Source organism: Phoxinus phoxinus (assembly GCF_949152265.1).
Source record: "Phoxinus phoxinus genome assembly, chromosome: 12".
Taxonomy (NCBI): domain Eukaryota; kingdom Metazoa; phylum Chordata; class Actinopteri; order Cypriniformes; family Leuciscidae; genus Phoxinus; species Phoxinus phoxinus.
The window spans coordinates 4329414-4349379 of NC_136887.1; the positions used below are offsets into that span (position 1 = coordinate 4329414).

At 42.1% G+C, this 19966-nt stretch overlaps 1 protein-coding gene across 1 annotated transcript; it reads left to right on the forward strand.

The window, feature by feature from the left end:
- Window positions 1–1689: 1689 nt before the first annotated feature.
- Window positions 1690–18511, forward strand: LOC307007801 (nuclear factor 7, brain-like). The gene is made up of 6 exons (XM_079630171.1): window positions 1690–2338; window positions 11334–11429; window positions 11633–11863; window positions 11980–12002; window positions 12084–12202; window positions 16385–18511. The coding sequence occupies exons 1-6, from the start codon at window positions 1943–1945 to the stop codon at window positions 16927–16929; spliced, it is 1410 nt and encodes a 469-aa protein (XP_079486297.1). The 5' UTR covers window positions 1690–1942; the 3' UTR covers window positions 16930–18511.
- Window positions 18512–19966: the final 1455 nt, after the last annotated feature.

The window sequence follows — 19966 nt, forward strand, 5'->3', positions numbered from 1 at the left end:
CTTTATGAATATGCCCCCGTAACTGCCGTTAGCTGAGTGAGCTCTGGGCATTAGCGGTAGCAGCTCCGTGTTGCAAGCACCAATCCGGCTCGGGTTTTTTTCTATAGACAGAACTCACAAAGGTATAACGATCAAGATTAACTTAAAAATTGCCCGGAGTTCTCCTTTAAGTTCACTGATTTGCTTAGTAACATGTTCATATATTAAATCTGAGAGTGGAATCGATTAGACTGTGGCTGTCATAAGCTGTCGACTGCGGCTTTACTGAGCTCAACAGCTCCGGCCGAGTTGATATAAACTAAACGCTTTTTTTAAAGGGGAGGAGCTTCTGGATATGTGTCCCGCCCTGTCTTTCAGTGCAAATTATGACAACACTGAATAATGCTGTGCGTTTCATGGCACTTCAGTGGGGCTTTAAGGACTCTGGATCACTTCACATTCTGATGATAACTCTGTTTCCGGCGACATGACAACGTCCTCATTGCACAACATCACTAAATGAACAACAGCAGAACTAGTAGTGGGTCTGTCCTGCAGAGACCTATACTGGTGAAGCCATCATAAGTGTTGATGATTTGATGCTCAAGAAACATTTCTGATTATTATCAGTGTTGAAAACAGTTATTTACATCTTTATTTCATGAGTCTTAGAAAGTTCAAAAGAACAGCATTTATCTGAAATATAAAGCTTTTGTTACTACTACGTTCAAAAGTTTGGGGTCAGTAAGAGTTTTTTATTTATTTAAATTTTTGGGGAAATAAATAAAAGAAATCAACACCTTTATTCATCGAGGATTAATTCAATTTAATCAACAGTTACAGTAAAGACATGTATAATGTTACAAAAGATTCTATTTCAAATAAATGCTGTTTCTACTCAACTTTCTATTCATCAAAGAATCCTGATTTTTTTTTTTTTTTTTTTTTTACACAACTGTTTTCAACATTGATAATTCATCTTTGGCTAAGCCCCGCCCCCCTTAAAGTTGTACCTGAATTTTGAGCATTTTTAGGTTCTTCTATGTGTACTGAAGCATTTACTCGCATAACATTCATTCCTAAGTCAAATTGACCCGCGAGGGAAGAATTTGTTACTTTCTAAAATTTCAACCACAAAACTGTATTCGTGGTTCAAGTGCGAAAAAAGTCCTGGGGTCTTTGAAAATATTTTCACAATGACTGATATCAGTGATCAGTGTTCCCATTAGCTGGGTTAGGGTAGACCTTCTGTTGGCTCGGACCAGACCGGATAGCCTTCATTGCCCTCGTCAATCCTCACCACTGCTTTATTCCTGTCCATTACACTGACAAAGATTTGAGCATGACAGAAAATTATTGTTGCATTTTCTGATGTAAACTCCATTTATCATTGCTCTGCGCTCTTATTTGTTTTTGTTGTGCTACATAAATAAAAAAATTTTTTATTTGATCTTGACAGACCCTGGAGAAACTCAAATAAATAAAGTGACAAATAAAGAGCAATAAATGAAACATGTATAAGCATTTTGAGGTATTTTATAATGAATAGTTAATAGTTTTGTATTTTAATTGTTCTTTTGTGTTTTATTCAAGGTTTTACAGCATTATATTTTAACATTTCAAAGCAGGTCCATTTTGAATACATTTTACCAAGAAATCCTGACGTTCCTGTTTGACCTGTTTGTACACACCCAAAGCTGATCATAAACTGCTCTTTCTTACAACACTAACCAGGAAGAGACTGACTTGTTATTTCTCCTTTCTGTCACACCGACTTTGTCTCAACAAAAGCAATAAAGAATAAGCAATCGATGGAAAACAAAAAGAAAAACTTTACAGAAGGATTTTTGTGAAGTTCATTTCTGGACAGATAGCAGATCTTTGATTCTCATTGTGATTCATTTTTGAAAACCGTCGTTCAGAAAGTGAGTAAAGTTTAGTTTGCGAGACTCAAGCGGTGAAAATGGCTTCAGCAGCTGAAGATGATTATATCTGTCCTGTTTGCTGTGACATCTTCAAGGTTCCTGTTCTTCTGTCCTGTAGTCACAGTTTCTGTAAAGAGTGTCTACAACAGTTCTGGAAAACTAAGGAAACTCAGGAGTGTCCTGTCTGCAGGAGAAGATCCTCAAGAGAAGATCCTCCAGTTAATCTCACGTTAAAAAACTTGTGTGAGTCGTTCCTGAAGGAGAGAAATGAGAAACGTTCATCAGGATCTGAGGAGATCTGCAGTTTACACAGTGAGAAACTCAAACTCTTCTGTCTGGAGGACAAACAGCCTGTGTGTCTAGAGTGTATTAATTCACAAAAACATGACAATCATAAATTCAGACCCATCAGTAAAGTGGTATTATTATATAAGGTAAGACAAATGTTTATTGTTTCACATGTAAAGAACAATAATTAGTCATAAACATAGATATCATAACATTCAATGCAATTTTACTTAACATTATGACATTTACTGTGTTGTAAAAGTATTTGCCCATCCTGATTTCTAATGTTTTTGAGTCTCATACTAAATAATGGGGCCTTTTTCATATATCATTATTTTGCAAAAAAGAGCACAATTGAGAGGATAACTTTAGTTCAGCCTCATTGGAGGGTTTTCAAGTATGAACTACCGGTTTAAGGTCCAATCTTCTCAATCGATTTCAAGTCAATTGAATTTACTTACTATTCTTTGAATCATTGTCTTGTTGCTTGAGCTTCATGTAACCCGTGTCGTGGAAAGTGTGTTACCCTCACCCTCCTCAGTAAAAGACACAGAGGGGCGTGAAAGAAGCCTGGGTCGGTACTGCTACGGCGTATTTCGTGAAATGATCCGTAATAACCAATATGTTACTGGTATTACTGCGGTCTGGCTCTAATGACAAGAAGTCCATACAGACCAACTCCAAGGGTCTACTGGTTTAAATGTTAACCAGGGGAGCGGCTCTGTCTGGAGGTCTTTTTCTACGCACGCAACGTTCACAAGTCTTGATCTTCTTCTCCACGGCTTGGGACATTCTTGGCCAAAAGAATCTGGACCTCACCAAGTCTAAAGTCCTCTCAATACCTAAGTGCCCCATATCATCATGAAGACTACGCAACACCATGTCTCTTAGTCCAACTGGCAACACTAACTGATAGTGAGATACTCCATTCTCTTGCTTCTTCCTATACAACACTCCGTTCTTCAACTCAAATCGACTCCATTCTCTCAACCACAATGCTAAATCAGATGGCTGACCCCTCAGGGTACCTGGCTTAGTTCCATTTCTCATCCACTCAACTATCACCTTGAGCTCTGGATCTTTCTCTTGCCATTCTGCCAATGCTGCCTCAGAGAGATTGGGAAGAGCAGGCAACCCATGCTCAGTCTCATGTTGCAACTCCTTCGGCAAAGCATTAACACAATGAGCGAGAGACTCAACTAATGTAATAGAAGGGTGTGTAAAACTGAGACTTTCAGGTAAACTAATCACCTGATGCCTTTCACATATGGCTTTCACTACATCTGCCATGAGAACATCAGACTTGTTTTCAGGATCTGCAAGGTGATGAAGTGTAAACTTCTCAATTCGTGCCTGCTCCTGGTACAATGCCGTACCCAGCCCCGTAGTACTAGCATCAGTGTGGAGTGTATACGGAAGTCTGGGGTCAGCAAAGCCCAGGACAGGAGCAGAGGTCAACTTTGAAATAACATCATCAAACGCATTCTGACATGCATCAGTCCATCGATCACCAAACTGCTCTTTCGTGTTAAAATACTTGCTCTCCTCTCATTTCCCACTGCGGCCCCTATGCAGTGGAGGGTACCCTTCAGTGAGTCCCGTGAGAGGCTTGACCATTTTCGAGTAGTCACGCACGAACCTTCTATAGTACCCCGCAAAGCCTAAGAAAGCTCTCAACTCTTTTAAATTTGTGGGTCTCGGCCAAGTTTTTAGAGCTTCAATCTTAGCCGGGTCAGTCTTTCCTCCGTCCTTTGAAACAACATGCCCCAAATACTTGACTGATGTCTGAAAGAAACGGCATTTTTCAGGCGCTAGCTTCACCCCGTACTCCTTAAGCCGGTTTAGGACCTGGACTAACCGCGACTTATGTTCTTCTAAAGTCTTTGAAAAGACAATCAAGTCATCAATGAAAACTAAGACCTGCTTCCTGTGAAGATCACCCATACACCGCTCCATTAACCTCTGGAATGTACTTGGCGCATTTGTGATTCCCTTAGGCATCCTATTGAATTCCCAGAAGCCTAGGGGACATACGAAAGCAGTCTTGCACTTATCAGCTTCATCCATTTCGATCTGGTAGAATCTAGACTTCAGATCAAGTACCGAGAACCATTTGGAACCAGTAAGCACAGAAAAGACCTCCTCTAGATTTGGTAGCGCGTAAGCATCCTTAATCGTTTGAGAGTTCAACTTCCGAAAGTCGATGCAGAGCCGAACCGAACCATCTTTCTTCCGGACCACAACTATGGGCGAAGAAAAGGAAGACTCGGACTCGCGAATGACTCCGGCAGAAATCAATTCCTGAAGATGCTTTCAAACGGCATCAATGTCTTGAGGGTGAATTGAAGGCGCCCTATGCTTAAAGGGTGTCTCATCTGCCAATCTAATATGGTGCTTCACTTGAATAGTACAACCAAAGTCAAAATCATGCAAAGAGAAAACTTCAGGCATGGAATTAGCCGGTTCGAAATTCGCTCTTTCCAATGTGAAGGCAAAGAAGAATCTCCAAAGTCAAAGGTAAGGTTGGCAGAGATAGGTGCTGATGACTCTACTCCGCAATAACTCTTGGTGCTCTATATCACTTCCTCTACAGCGTAAATCTCCGCAAGTATAGCTTTAGGAGGAATTTTTATATCAGTCCGAGTGTCATTCTTATGCAGAACTGACAGCTGAGAGGATCATCTGGATGGCAAAGTGTGTACACAACTCGCCACCGAAAGACCGCTGAACGCTGGGGTTGAAGACGGTTCAAGAGCTATCAATTTTTCTAAGCAAGGTTCCCGAAGCTGAACATAGCCATTCAAGACTACTGTGTTCCCGGCAGGCACAACCTCGGGGATACTTCCCATCAATTTCTCATGTCCTAATGGTTCACTGCTAGCTTGCCTCCATCTCGCTTCAAGGACTTTAAGCACTGCCTGATACCCATGAAGATTCTAACAAGGATTATTCTGTTTCTCGTTGATACAGCGACCATAAAGCACATCCAAGGAGTTGGTACCTACTAGAACTTGCGACAGACTATTGAGGTCCGGAACTACCAAAGCTAAGGTAGGGATTTCAACTTCTGCACCCACAAACTCTTTCGGAAACTTCAAGACCAACTCTATGTACCCTAGATATGGAACTGCTTGTCCATTGGCTCCTTCTACCTCTAGTAGGTTTCCCAATGACTTCAAGGGATGATCAGACAGGTGCGACTCGTAAAACGACTGGGGAATGGTAGTAACCTGAGATCCTGTGTCTAGGAGACAACTAATTTCTTTACCCCCAATGACAATATGCGCTGTGCACTTTACTCCTACTAACCCCTCTGGCAGGTTCTTTAAGGGTGATCTATTCTGATTACTCGCGACGGCCGCTTGTCTATAACAATTAGGGCGATTAAAGTTACACCTCGTCTCTGTATGCCCCGCTACAGAGACGTCCCCTAGTTTAAAGACAAGGAAGAATTCCTGTGCAGAGAGTCCCACTGGGCCTGCTGCTCTCTCAGTTTACGACGCTTTTCTTCAACTCTCAAGAGGTTTGCTGGATTATCACAGGCAACAGCCAAATGACCGTTCTCTCCGCATCGGAAACAATATTCGGGACGAGGCCGATTGGCCATTGTTTGGGCCCTTCTAACATCTCGACCAGTATCTGTCTCTATCAAATTCTGAGGCGGAAAAACTTGAGGACCAGCAGTCACACGGGTGTAATCTCTAAAATTTCTCTGAGCAACATTCTGAGCTTGCAGTTCAGCTACCTGTCGTCGTAGGTTAGCGACTTCTAAGCTATCTGAATCTTCACGTTTTGCTTCTTGAGTCATGGAAACTCGCATAGCGGCTATCTGAGCGCGCAACTCTTCCACTACTTTTCTCAAAGCATCACATTCTGTTTTCTCAGAACATCCGTTCTGGCGTTTCTGATCTGAACTTCTACCTAAAGTAGCAAGTTGAGCCTGAGCTTCTGCAAGTTGCTTTCTTAGAGAATCTGTTTCAGAACTACTAGCATTAGGTGTTTCATGAGAATACACTGACACTTGCTGGGTGGCAGCTCTAGGTTTCGGGTAACCAACAGGAGTTTTTGGCAACCCAAGGTGCTTTTTCATTCTCTCTTCTTTGGAAGTACGTTTATTCTCTTCTGTTCGAATTAACACAACCAACTCAGCGAAAGTGAGTGGCTGGGTTCTGCTCTTCCCTAACTGAAGGCTGTCAATGAGACCATTATCCCAACATCCCCTCATAAACTGCTTCAAAAGACAACGATCATGATCTTTCTCCGCGATACCTCCCCTCTTAATCGTTGAACTCAGAAGAACTTGCAACCGGTGCAAGAAATCTGATGACTTTTCACCTTGGTTCTGTAAAGTGCCCATAAACTTGGCCAACAGTTCGTCACCATCCTCTACGGATTCTAGCAACTCAAGGTACACCGCAGGCAAAGCTGGAGGTCGCACGTGCTTCACTACGTCTGCGGCAGGAGACAACAAACTATCTAGGATCCTACGTACTCTTTGCAAATCGGAAATAGCCGGATCACTTAGCAGGAGTTCTACACTTACTCGCCAAGTGTCAAAGTCAGGTTCATTTGGAGGGCGCGGGCACCTCCCTGAGAAATTCCGAAGACGGACTGAAGTTTGCTGTAACATCGCAGCATCCGCTGACTTCACTATGTGCTCTACAACCATTCTCTGACTACCTGGTGGGTCTACAATGTTCATGGGGAAACCAGAACGAGTAGTCACTGTAACACCATCAACGGTGTTTTCTGGAAAGGTCTGTCTCTTGATTGGGTTTTTGAATTCTAAATCTCGCATTCCTACTGTTTCTGCTTTACTGGAATCATCACAGCTCACATTTCGCGCTCTCTCTGGAGTACAGTTGGCAGAGTGAACTTCCTGGAGTTCATTCAACTCCTCCTGAAACACATTTGAAAGAGGTTTCTCACTGGCCGTCTGGTTACAGACGCTAGCCAAAGCTCGTACTTGAAACATGACACTTGGATTCGAAAGACTTCCCAAAGTTATGGGTAACATTGGCGCTAAGTCCAGCATTGCAGAGCTGTAAGCATATTCTACAATGGCATGCTGATGGAACTCAGACGTTTGATCGTCTATTATCAAATTACGTTTAACTGAGCCATACCTTTGCAAGAAAGTACTCAGCTCATCATGTTTCGGTCAACGTGAGACCTTTTACAAGAAGCGCATTTGCTACGTCCACACTCTCTCTCTCAATGATTTCCATTGTCACAACGCAAGATCAACGCTTCTGAGAAAAATTTGGTTACTAATTAGCTTGTTTCCAACTACTATCCTTGTTGCTAAGCAACAGTCTCCTGGCTGGCTCGCCAACTTTCTGTAACCCATGTCGTGGAAAGTTTGTTACCCTCACCCTCCTCAGTAAAAGACACAGAGGGGCGTGAAAGAAGACACTGCTTCAATCTATGGACCAGCGATCAGAAGACCAGAATTCGCTCAAGAGACTGTGTTAGCAGCAAAGAAGCACAGGGACACACTGTTTAAGTTGGAAAAACAGGCAAGTTGTATTTAAAAGGAATAACAAGCAATTAAAACGAAAGAAAATGTTCAAAAAAGACAATAAAATTAAACTCAACACGTCAACAAAAGAAAATATACCCGAAATAAATAAACTCTTATTTATATCCTAATTATAACCCTTATTAGTCTTTCTTTTTATCTGCTATAATTTATAAGGTCTATTTAGTTTTAAATTTATTTTGGTATAATTAAGATATATAGTTTTTTTAGTTATTTGAGTTATTCCTAATTTGGCTTATTTATATTAAGAATACTTTTCTCTTTTGGTCTGATTTAAATGTAACTCTTTTCAAATTCAACCTTTCAAATTACCTTTCAGTTCCCTCTTATTACCCAAAAATAGAAATTATGAACTCTTAATCAATGATTCAAAAGAAATAATCACAATATAAATTGAAACAAAAATAACAACAATAAGGAAAATAAATCACAGTCAAATTATCTCAGTGTTCACAGAAATCTCAATGCGATATGAGATTGTACTAGTTCTTAGCAGTTCAATGTTCCTTCACAAGATCCTTCTTCCGCAAACTCAAATTAACTCACGGTTCAGTAGGATAGGAAGAGAAACAGTGTACTCGACCCTACCACACAGTTCACAGTGCGATCCTCAGTTCGATCCTTATTTGGGCATGGCTCGCCAGTTCCTGCTTGCACCAACTCTTGAACTTTCGCAGTGAAGCAGGGACATCTCACGTGCAGCTTCCCCGATCCTCGTTCCAGAAAGCAGCATCCAAACTCAGCAAATAGAAAATGGCAGACAAAACAAATTCTTTCTCTTCTCAGATCGCGCTCACTGCTTCTTTTTCTGTGCTTCTCTCGGAAAATGATCATTGCATCATCTCTCGACTCAGATGACTCCACCCACTAAGGCGGCCAACTCTGATTCGTTTATTAGGACCAATCATCGTCTCATTAAATCAAATCACTCTTCTCTAATTTATGTATTGTTATTTTCTCTTTTCTTTACAGATATTTAATAAAATAACTGTTCATTCACATAAGTGTCAGTCTCTTTCTTTTCTATTTCAAAAATAAAAACATCTTTTGTAACCTGAGTTACACCCAGTTTGCAGACTAAAGATAGGATATCGTCCTTTAGCATTTTCTGATAGAAAGCAGAAAAAATTCAGTTCCTACGATGTTGTTCTCAGCCCTTTGGTGACTTTGACCCACTTTTGTGAAGGTTTGCTACTGTGCCGAGTTTTTTCCATTTGGATATAATGGCTCTCGCTGTGGTTCTTTGAATCCAAGAGCTTTTGAAATAGCTTTGTAATCCATCACAGACGGATTTACTTCAATCACCGTCTTCATCATTATTCCTGGAGTTTCTTTCACCTTTGTCATAGTGTGTTACTATTTAAGACCTTTAAACCAACTTCATGCTGTTGAAAAAAGTCATATTTAAGTGTTTTTGACTGAACAGCGATGCAGTGATCAGGACTGGTTGTGTTTAGTCCAGCTGAACAATATTATAAATACAGTTTCATAGATTGGAGGAATTAGTAACTATGGGGCTAAATACATTTTAAAGGCACATATGTAGAAATTGTACCTTAATATAACAGCTCCAAAGTCATTTCGGTAGTAAATAAACTCATAGTAGGGCAAATTATCCTGGTAGTAAAGCTTGGGGTGACGCCGCTGGAAAAACCATAGACAGTATATAAGATGGACACAGCGACCCCATAGATTTCAACGGAGAAAAGTAAAGCCCATTTGAAGCACTCACTTCCTGATCGCCAGGCGAACTGCGCAGACTCAAACTGAGCTTGGTGACGTGAACAACGTGTCTGACAGCTGTAGGTCTTCTAGTAGCTGTGCCGAGAGAAATCTGAATCATTCCCTCCCGAATCTCGCAGAGACGGAGAGCGTGAGCATTAGCTGTCCATGAGCTAGCAGCAGGAGCAACTTTATCACTCTCTATGGGCTTCTCCCTTCACTTTATCGGACTTTATGCTCCACATCCCCCCGATTGCTTGCGATCTTCTCCGCCGGTCTATACGGTAATTTCTCTACAGTGCGACAGAGAGTCGCGCGGTTATGACGCAATCGTTAGCCTATTTTTACAAAAACGGCTTCTACAGGGCCATAAAGTAAGATACAAGGTAATGGAGCCTTTTATACATTGTCGTGTTTCTTTAGAAATAAATAATGGACAAATGGAGTCTTTAAACGCCTCAGATGTAAAGTTATTCGTGTCAAAGTGACACCAAAATGAATGGGAGTCAATGGAATGCTAACAGCAGGTGAAGTTCTGCTACAATGGAGGCTCCCGGGGAGGCTTCAGTTTTCCGGCGGATGGATTACCCCCTTGGGAAAAACCAGCAATGCAAGTTTGAGAGGAGCGCCTCTGACAAATCTCGCGAGAATCACGACTTGCTTTACGGCACTGATGTCACACACATCAACAACATATGAAGCACCGGCCGCTCTGTAAGCACGAAGACACTTGCGCGCATTTCAGACGTGATACTCGACGATGGAAAAAGCAAAGAAAACGCGGTCGGAAGAGACTAGGAAAAGGAAAAGAGAATCTGACCGTGTGAGGAACCGGACAAGAGTCACTCGCTCAGGCTTTCACTCGGCGCGAGCTAAAAAGCAGCACTGGATGTGATGCTGACCTGGCGATCTTGTTGATGGACTAGTAAATAAATCTCTTATTTGTAAACTTGTTTGCGTTCTATGTTGTTGCGCTTGCTTGTAGTGTGTCATTTTTTACGATGCTGTTCATTCATCCATTATATCAGACGACGCTGTTGACGTTGATTCCTGCGATTATCATGAGAACAGTTGTCAATATCTCACATAATTATCAAGACATAAATAAGCCTAGAGGTTGTAAATAGTGTAAACGAGCACAATTATTAAACTATTATGATAAATTGCAATAATCATGTCTAATGACATCATAACGGCCAATGTTATGAAATAATGCGATGTACATTTAACTTTATTGATGTCATCTGGCATTTTGTAATGTTCAAAAAACACAAATGAAATTATACAGTAGGCCTAGACTATAGGATTTACTTGTGATTTAGCTGCAATCATGTAAAAACGTCAAATGCAGTTGGCTACTTTATTATTATAAAGTAGTCTAACACTTGACATAAACTTATTATTATCCTATTACCATCATCAGTAGTTCAGTAGACTATGCAGTATGCAGTAGCCTAATATTTGTATGAAATCGTGAAACATTACCTGGTCAATATCTTCGGAGTCTATCTGTGCCTGTTCCATGCCGACGCTTCTTACGACAGTGCAAGTATTCCACAGCGACACTAGGGGTCGCTGTTTGACAAAAACGGAAAGCTGCATAGTATGCCTTTAATGCAGGCCCAGTTAGTATTGGACAACTTTTTTGCTTCAGTAAATAACATTGTCATTTACAAACTGTACTGTGTTCACACTCAGGTTGCCTTTGTTTTATGGTAAGTTTTAATTTCTGAATCAATTTAGTACGAGATTTACACAAAAACAGAAGAAATCAGGGTGGGGGTTAAATACTTTTGCACAGAATTGTATGATCATGTCACTGTATTTTCTTCTCTTCGCTGTAATCTGGTGTTTAATGTATTTTTGTTCAATTCTAGGAGGAGCTCAACACTGCACTGAAGTCCTTACAGCAGAAACTTCAACACAATGAAATAAAGAAAGTAGAGTTTGAGAAAACAGCTCAACACATCAATGTGAGGAAACAGAATCAAGAGTCATTTTCATTACAGCTGAAGGATCACTTTATACAGTTATGAATTTATATATTTAATATAATGAATTCCAGTTGATTATTTCTGTAAACGACAAGCAGAATCTGCTTCTGGATCAGTTATATGTCGGGTATCCGAGATTTGTGTTGATTGAGATGATTAAAGTGAATGTGATGTGATTTCAGTCTCAAGCTGAGCACACAGAGCGTCAGATTAAAGAAGAGTTTGAGAAGCTTCATCAGTTTCTCAGAGACGAAGAAGAAGCTGCAGTCACTGCACTGAGGGAGGAAGAGGAGCAGAAGAAGCAGAGGATGAAGGAGAAGCTGGAGGAGATGAACACACACATCTCAGCTCTTTCACACACACTCAGAGACATGGAGGAGATGATGAAAGACAACGACGTCTCATTTCTAAAGGTGACAAATCAATCTGGCTTCATTCTCTGTGCAGAAAACAACTTGTATAGAGAGACTCATTGACAGTGAGAGTGTTTGATAAGATATTAAAATGTTTTAAACTCTATATTTTCCAGAACTTTAACGCCTCAATGGAAAGGTAAGTGAGCTGCTCGTATCTCTTCTCTCAGTGGATCTGAACTCAAACTCACTGCAGTTCTGACTCCTGAATGTTCCTCAGAGTCCAGATCTCACAGCCGGATCCACGGATGAGTTCTGGAGCTTTGATTCATGTGTCGCGTTATCTGGATAACCTGCCGTTCAGAGTCTGGAAGAAGATGCTGGAAACTGTCCAACACAGTGAGTCTCAGCAGATCTGACACCAGTGCAGAAGATAGTGCAGATAGAAACACACACAACATTAACATTTGATGGAAAAATATTTAATAATCACTTGAATTTCTAAGTGAATCTGAACTGTATTTCAGAAAATTATCAGATCAGCGAACTCATGATGAAGTCTATTCCTCATGAATTATGTTTATTTATTAGGATACAACCGTGTTTATTGAACACTGATATTACAGTAACACTAAAATTCAACTTTCCCCACAATTAGCAAAACCTTACACTCAAGGAGCAAAACACAAGACTAGATTTGCACAACTGTAAGCACGTTGTCAGCTTCACACTATTAGGAAAACATTACACACAGTTATTTGCAAATCACTAAACACACTTGTATACATCAGACACAGAACTATATCATGATGTCACTTCCTTGCAATTCCAAAGCACTGACTGTGAAATGACCTATGAGCCGATCTGTTAAACACAGCCATCAGGTGCACACACACACGATTGCTAAACTGTAGACGCACCAATCAGGTTTAAGCACTATAAAAAAGGCAACAGGTAAGTTCACCTGTTGTCACGAATCCACACACGGGAAACCGGGATAGATCCAAAAGCAGTAATGTTTATTTAGGGTAATCCAAAATCGTAATCATCCAGGCAAGGGTCAAAATCCAAATAGCATTCCAAAAACAAGAACACAAATAGGAACAGGAAACACAGGGAACAGAAGTGGCGTGATAATAGAAAAGGACTCCGTGACAAACATAGAAACAACCAGGGTATATATACACACAGAACTAACGGTGATTAACAGGGAACAGCTGCGTGCAATGATGAGTGATGAGAACAGACAAAGGATCGTGGGAAATGCAGTTCCAGAATAAATGGTGACAGTAAGGGAGAGAGACCTCTAGTGGACACCCGGGGAAAGACAAACCAGACACTGTGACATAACCCCCCCTCTACGGAGCGGCTACCAGACGCTCCACGACAAGAAACAAAACCAACAAAAGTTCAGGAGGGAGGTGGAACGGTGGAGAATCAGGGGGAGGGATGGAGGGCCAGGACCATGGAAGGGAACGGAATCAGGGGGTGGCTGTTTAGCTGGCGGCCAGAGCGAAGCAGATAGTCCGTCGGGTGACCAGGGCGAAACAGTCGACCCATCGGGCGGCCAGGGCGGAGACAGTCCATCGGGCGGCCAGGGCGGAGACGACCCCTCGGGCGGCCAGGGCGGCGGAGACAGTCCTTCGGGCGACCAGGGCGGCTCAGACAGTCCTTCGGGCAGCAGACGCCGGCTCAGGAACAGTCACAGACACAGACGCCGGCTCAGGAACAGTCACAGACACAGACGCCGGCTCAGGAACAGACACAGATGCCGGCTCAGGAACAGTCATAGACACAGACGCCGGCTCAGGAACAGTCACAGACACAGACGCCGGCTAAGGAACAGTCACAGACACAGACGCCGGCTCAGGAACAGTCACAGACACAGACGCCGGCTCAGGAACAGTCACAGACACAGACGCCGGCTCAGGAACAGTCATAGACACAGACGCCGGCTCAGGAACAGTCACAGACACAGACGCCGGCTCAGGAACAGTCAGAGACACAGACGCCGGCTCAGGAACAGTCAGAGACACAGACGCCGGCTCAGGAACAGTCACAGACACAGACGCCGGCTCAGGAACAGTCACAGACACAGACGCCGGCTCAGGAACAGTCACAGACACAGACGCCGGCTCAGGAACAGTCACAGACACAGACGCCGGCTCAGGAACAGACACAGACGCCGGCTCAGGAACAGTCACAGACACAGACGCCGGCTCAGGAACAGTCTCAGACACAGACGCCGGCTCAGGAACAGTCACAGACGCCGGCTCAGGAACAGTCAGAGACACAGACGCCGGCTCAGGAACAGTCACAGACGCCGGCTCAGGAACAGTCACAGACACCGGCTCAGGAACAGTCACAGACACAGACGCCGGCTCAGGAACAGTCACAGACGCCGGCTCAGGAACAGTCAGAGACACAGACGCCGGCTCAGGAACAGTCACAGACGCCGGCTCAGGAACAGTCACAGACACAGACGCCGGCTCAGGAACAGTCACAGACACAGACGCCGGCTCAGGAACAGTCACAGACACAGACGCTGGCTCAGGAACAGTCACAGTCACAGACGCCGGCTCAGGAACAGTCACAGACACAGACGCCGGCTCAGGAACAGTCACAGACACAGACGCTGGCTCAGGAACAGTCACAGTCACAGACGCCGGCTCAGGAACAGACACAGACGCTGGCTCAGGAACAGTCACAGACGCCGGCTCAGGAACAGTCACAGACGCCGGCTCAGGAACAGTCACAGACACAGACGCTGGCTCAGGAACAGTCACAGACACCGACGCTGGCTCAGGAACAGTCACAGTCACAGACGCCGGCTCAGGAACAGTCACAGACGCCGGCTCAGGAACAGTCACAGACGCCGGCTCAGGAACAGTCACAGACGCCGGCTCAGGAACAGTCACAGGCGCCAAGTCAGGAACAGGAACAGACTCTGGCTCAGGAACGGCAGGCGTGACGTGAAGCTCAGACTCTGAAGGCGTGACGTGAAGCTCAGGCTCGGCAGGCGCCGGCAGGGCGAGCAGCTCGGGCGGGGCCGGCAGGGCGAGCAGCTCGGGCACTACCTCCGGGACGACAGCGGGCTGCACGGGGACGACAGCGGGCTGCACGGGGACGACAGCGGGCTGCACGGGGACGACAGCGGGCTGCACGGGGACGACAGCGGGCTGCACGGGGACGACAGCGGGCTGCACGGGGACGACAGCGGTCTGCACGGGGACGACAGCGGGCTGCACGGGGACGACATCGGGCTGCACGGGGACGACAGCGGGTCTTTGGGGAGACTGGAGGTCTTCCTCCTCCTCCTCCGCCGTTTCTGGTGGCGAAGTGCAGGCTCTGGGCTGGATGGAACCCACGGCGAACTGAGCTCTGGGCTGGGCGGAATCAGCGGCGGATGGAGCTCTGGACTGGACATCACCAGCCCAGGGTCGAATAGGGGCCAGGGTGGAGAATGGTGTCGGGACTCCTCTCGACCACCTCCTGTACTGCGGCCTCCAAGGGTCCCGCGAAATCTGACCAACCTGGTCCCCTCAAAAAATTTCCTTCTCTCCCGCTCGGTGGCTGGGGAAGAGACATTGAAAAACATACCGCTGGATCTTGTGATGACGGAGTCCTTCTGTCACGAATCCACACACGGGAAACCGGGATAGATCCAAAAGCAGTAATGTTTATTTAGGGTAATCCAAAATCGTAATCATCCAGGCAAGGGTCAAAATCCAAATAGCAATCCAAAAACAAGAACACAAATAGGAACAGGAAACACAGGGAACAGAAGTAGCGTGATAAAAGACTCCATGACAAACATAGAAACAACCAGGGTATATATACACAGAACTAACAGTGATTAACAGGGAACAGCTGGGAACAATGACAGGGAACAGCTGCGTGCAATGATGAGTGATGAGAACAGACAAAGGATCGTGGGAAATGCAGTTCTAGAATAAATGGTGACAGTAAGGGAGAGAGACCTCTAGTGGACACCCGGGGAAACACAAACCAGACACTGTGACACCTGTCTTCAACAATACTGTAATAATGTATGAAAACAGGAAAATGTTTTTTTATGAATGTTTTGTTGAAATGTTCAGTATTGACTGACTTTACATGAAAATAAATAAATATTTTCATTAGTGTCATGTGCTGTTGGTGAATATATTTTGACACTTTCTCTGTGTAAATGCTAAAAGTGTGTTAGGTTGAGCACAGGAGTGTTTAACTGAATCAGACTCAGACCATATGATGGTTGTGTTTATGTTATGACAACAAAATAAGTTTTTTTTTATGAGACATTGTATGGTTTTGACAAATCTGTTCCATTTTGCAAATGATCTGAGGTGTTGTGTTATTTGGTGTAGTGTGTAAATTGTGTGTTTTGACAAACCGGGCCCTGTTTTCAAAATTGTGCTAAAGCAATTGAAAAAAACGTAAACCTGGAGCCGCAATCCATTCTGACAGACCAATGTTATGATAGTATAATTTATGATATCTTTCAACAAAAGAAAAAAAATAATATTTACATTTCTAATACATCATATCTCATCCTCTAATCTGATGTTATTCTCTCTGCAGCGCCGTTGACTCTGGATCCAAACACAGCAAATCCTCTTCTCACACTCTCTGCTGATCTGACCAGTGTGTCGTTCAGTGATGATGATAAAACACTTCCTGATAATCCAGAGAGGTTTGACTGGTGTGCATGTGTTCTGGGATCTGAGGGCTTTAACTCAGGAACACACTGCTGGGATGTGGAGGTTGGAGACAGTACACACTGGGGTCTTGGAATAACCACAGCATCAAACCAGAGGAAGGGAGAGGTTTTCTTTAAGTCTAATGTCTGGTATGTGTGTTACATAAACAGCAAATACTTCTCACAATCCCCAGAGCAGCGCTTCACTGTATTAACTGTTAAACAGAAGCTCCAGCGTGTGAGAGTTCGGCTGGACTATGACGGAGGAACAGTGTCATTCTCTGATCCTGTAACTAAAGACCGTCTGCGCACATTCAGGACGTCCTTCACAGAAACTGTCTTTCCATTCTTAGATAATCGCTGCACAACTTCCCCTCTGAGGATCTTACCAGTTAAACTGTTTATTACAGCAGAAAATCACAGTTAACCCTTTATATTGGCCATTATATATTTTAAACAGTAATATCCTATACTAAACCTAAACCAATCTTGACAAACTATATGTCATTTGAAAGCTTAAAATCTCTCATTTTTTCATTTGTGGTGACTGATTTTTAAAATACATTACAGAGGAGCCGTAATTTATCAATTTGCAACAAGAATATGTTCACACTCCTAAGGCGTGTTCAGACCTTTATTTTGAAATAGTGATGAACATGAAAAATCATGAAAGAATGGTAGAAACCTCAGTTTGTTTTCATGCCAAGAGTTCAAAAGATAGCATCCATTCAATTGTTTTAGAAAAAAAGGTCTGAAAATGTTTTAAATATAAATAAAAAAATTATAGATTTACCATTTGTGATTCACCATTCGTGGCAGCGAGCTATAATGCACATACGTGATCTTTTTGTGTTTCTTAGAGGTTGAATTCATTTAAAAAATCTGCCAAACTTCCAACACTACTTCTGAATAGGATTTCTACTTCATAAATTGTATGAAAATTGTAAAAATAATGGTTCAGACTCAAACAACATATGGAAATGGAGGCGCCCTTATATGGGCAGTAATGTCAACTAGTGAAAAAGTGTGGTACTGCGCCCAAACAAAATCTCACTGAAAGCTTATTTTTTGAGATATCAACCTAAAATTTTAAACACAACTTGTTCAGATTTTTGCCTTTGATTTTTTTTGCATTTTTAGAGTCCTCCAGGTTTTGAAAATATATATTTTATATAAAATATGAATAATTAAATTTTTTACGTTGTACATTTTCATAAACTCAAACTTCTATAACTTTTTTTCTGTTTAACTTTCTTAATTTATTTCTCTTCTACAAAAATCTGCCAAATGTCTTCTTAAAAACAAGACCAATCTTACATCTATACTCCAAAGCATTCTTGAATTACAACCATTTAAGTTCGGAATGTGCATTTTCATGTATATTCAAAAAAAGGGGGGCGCTTGATAATCTGATTCTGCTTCTAGATTAATACAGTTTAGCAAATTATGCTTCAATAATCTTTTTTTTATTATCCTGTGTTAATGCTTAACTGCATCAATTTTGGCACAAGTGTGTATTTTTATTTTTGATTTTCTTATTTCCTTTCATAAATCACTGGGTACACAACATATTTACACTCAGGACCTTAAGAAGAAAAATAACCGCTTTGAAAACCATTAAAACTGGCAATTTATTTTTATCACAGGGCCATTTAACTATAAAATAATGCAGTCTTTGTTAATAGACTTTTGTTCTGTTGGCAAGGCTTTAAAATAAATTAAAAATCTTTTTATTTACAAGATGGTGCCGTTTTCTCAGGTTTGGCCTATAAAGCAAATACTCACTTTTGTCCTGATTTCTGATTCTACATATTAATGTTAGTCAATTGGATAAATTGTGTAATAATTGTTTTTGTGTTGCTGTGAATTTTGTGTATATGTACTAATTAAATACTTAACCATTAAACAAGTCATACAATAATGAAAGTATGTTTAAATTCAGGTTTACAATATGCAAGACAAGATAAAGTATTGACACATTTTAGTAAATCTTCTTTCCAGTGAAATCCTCATATGTTCAGATGTATATTATTATATAACTTGAGCTCTGTAACACATGAATGTACAAGCAGCTGTTTATATATTCATGCATAATGATTGACAGAATGACACAAATAGAAACTTTTAAACCATTATTTAAATGGTGGTTTACTTGGGGATAAAATGGATGAGACTTCGATGTCAAAGGCCTGAAAATACCATAAATATAAAACTGAATGTTTTTATTCAAATTTGATGATACGCACAAAATGTAATTTAGGCTTAACCCTGGCTTAATCTAAGCCGTCTGTGAAACCAGGCCTTGGGACTTTATTTACAATGGAAGTGAATAATATGAAGTGCTATAAATATATAAAAATGAAAGGCATCTCACCCGTTTATAATCCCAATATATTAGATTATTTTTAGCACTAGTTTATTTATTAATATTTTATGTAACATTTTTACTGAAATGTAAAAAGTGAACTCACCCCCAATTTCCACCAGATGCGTTACGGCTGCGTTACGGCTCGCGCACGGCGGTGGAGTCAATCGGTTTCCATTAAAGTCAATGTGTGTATTTCCACTGAATGCAGAACAGCTGCGTTCCGACTCCGGCGATCCGCAGCCCTCCGGAGCTGATACGCAGAGCTTCTATTTTTGCCGGATGCCGGAGAGCTCCGCAGCACTACAGGGCAGAGTGCGCAGGACAGGAAGTCGAGCAAAAAACAGAACAAACCAAAACAAAATAAAATATCTGTTTAATTTTCAAAATAAAATACACCATGATCATGGCGGATCATATTTGGCGGGAAATATGATGATCATTGCGGAAAACTGTTCCTGGTTTGGTGGTTCTGTTTATTGAAACTACATATCGCGCGATCACACATGAATTAGCGAGATCTCGTTGGTCCTCGGCCGCAGCCGTTCTGCAACAAATCCGGACCTGGTGGGTATTGACGGACGATGGAACACGGAGCTGTCACGCAGCTGAGCCGTTCCGCAGCCGTTACGCATCTGGTGGAAATTGGGGGTCAGTCTAAACTCATCCATTGACATGTAACTATCTTACCAAAGACACTAACAAACTGATTACAAGATAAACACTTACAAAGAGTAACAATCACTTCAGCCTTTATTTCAAATTCATCTCATTTACAAATATCAACAAACATCCGTTCAGTTTTATTTAACATTTCATACACTGAAAACACAAATACAGTGACTATATCTGATGATCTGCAAGTAAACTTGTGTTAACAGCAAGCACTGATCATTTAAATAATCAAAATAGTAAAAAGAAGGACACACACACACACACACAACACTACATTAATAGTAAATTTGTCAGATTTTTGTAGACCATCACAACAAAAATCAGTGCCAACCCTGCAGATGCTCTTCCAAGATTACAGACATCACCACAGAGGAGCGCTTCTGCTATGATGGTGTTGTGGCAAAAATTCATCAAACAAACATCA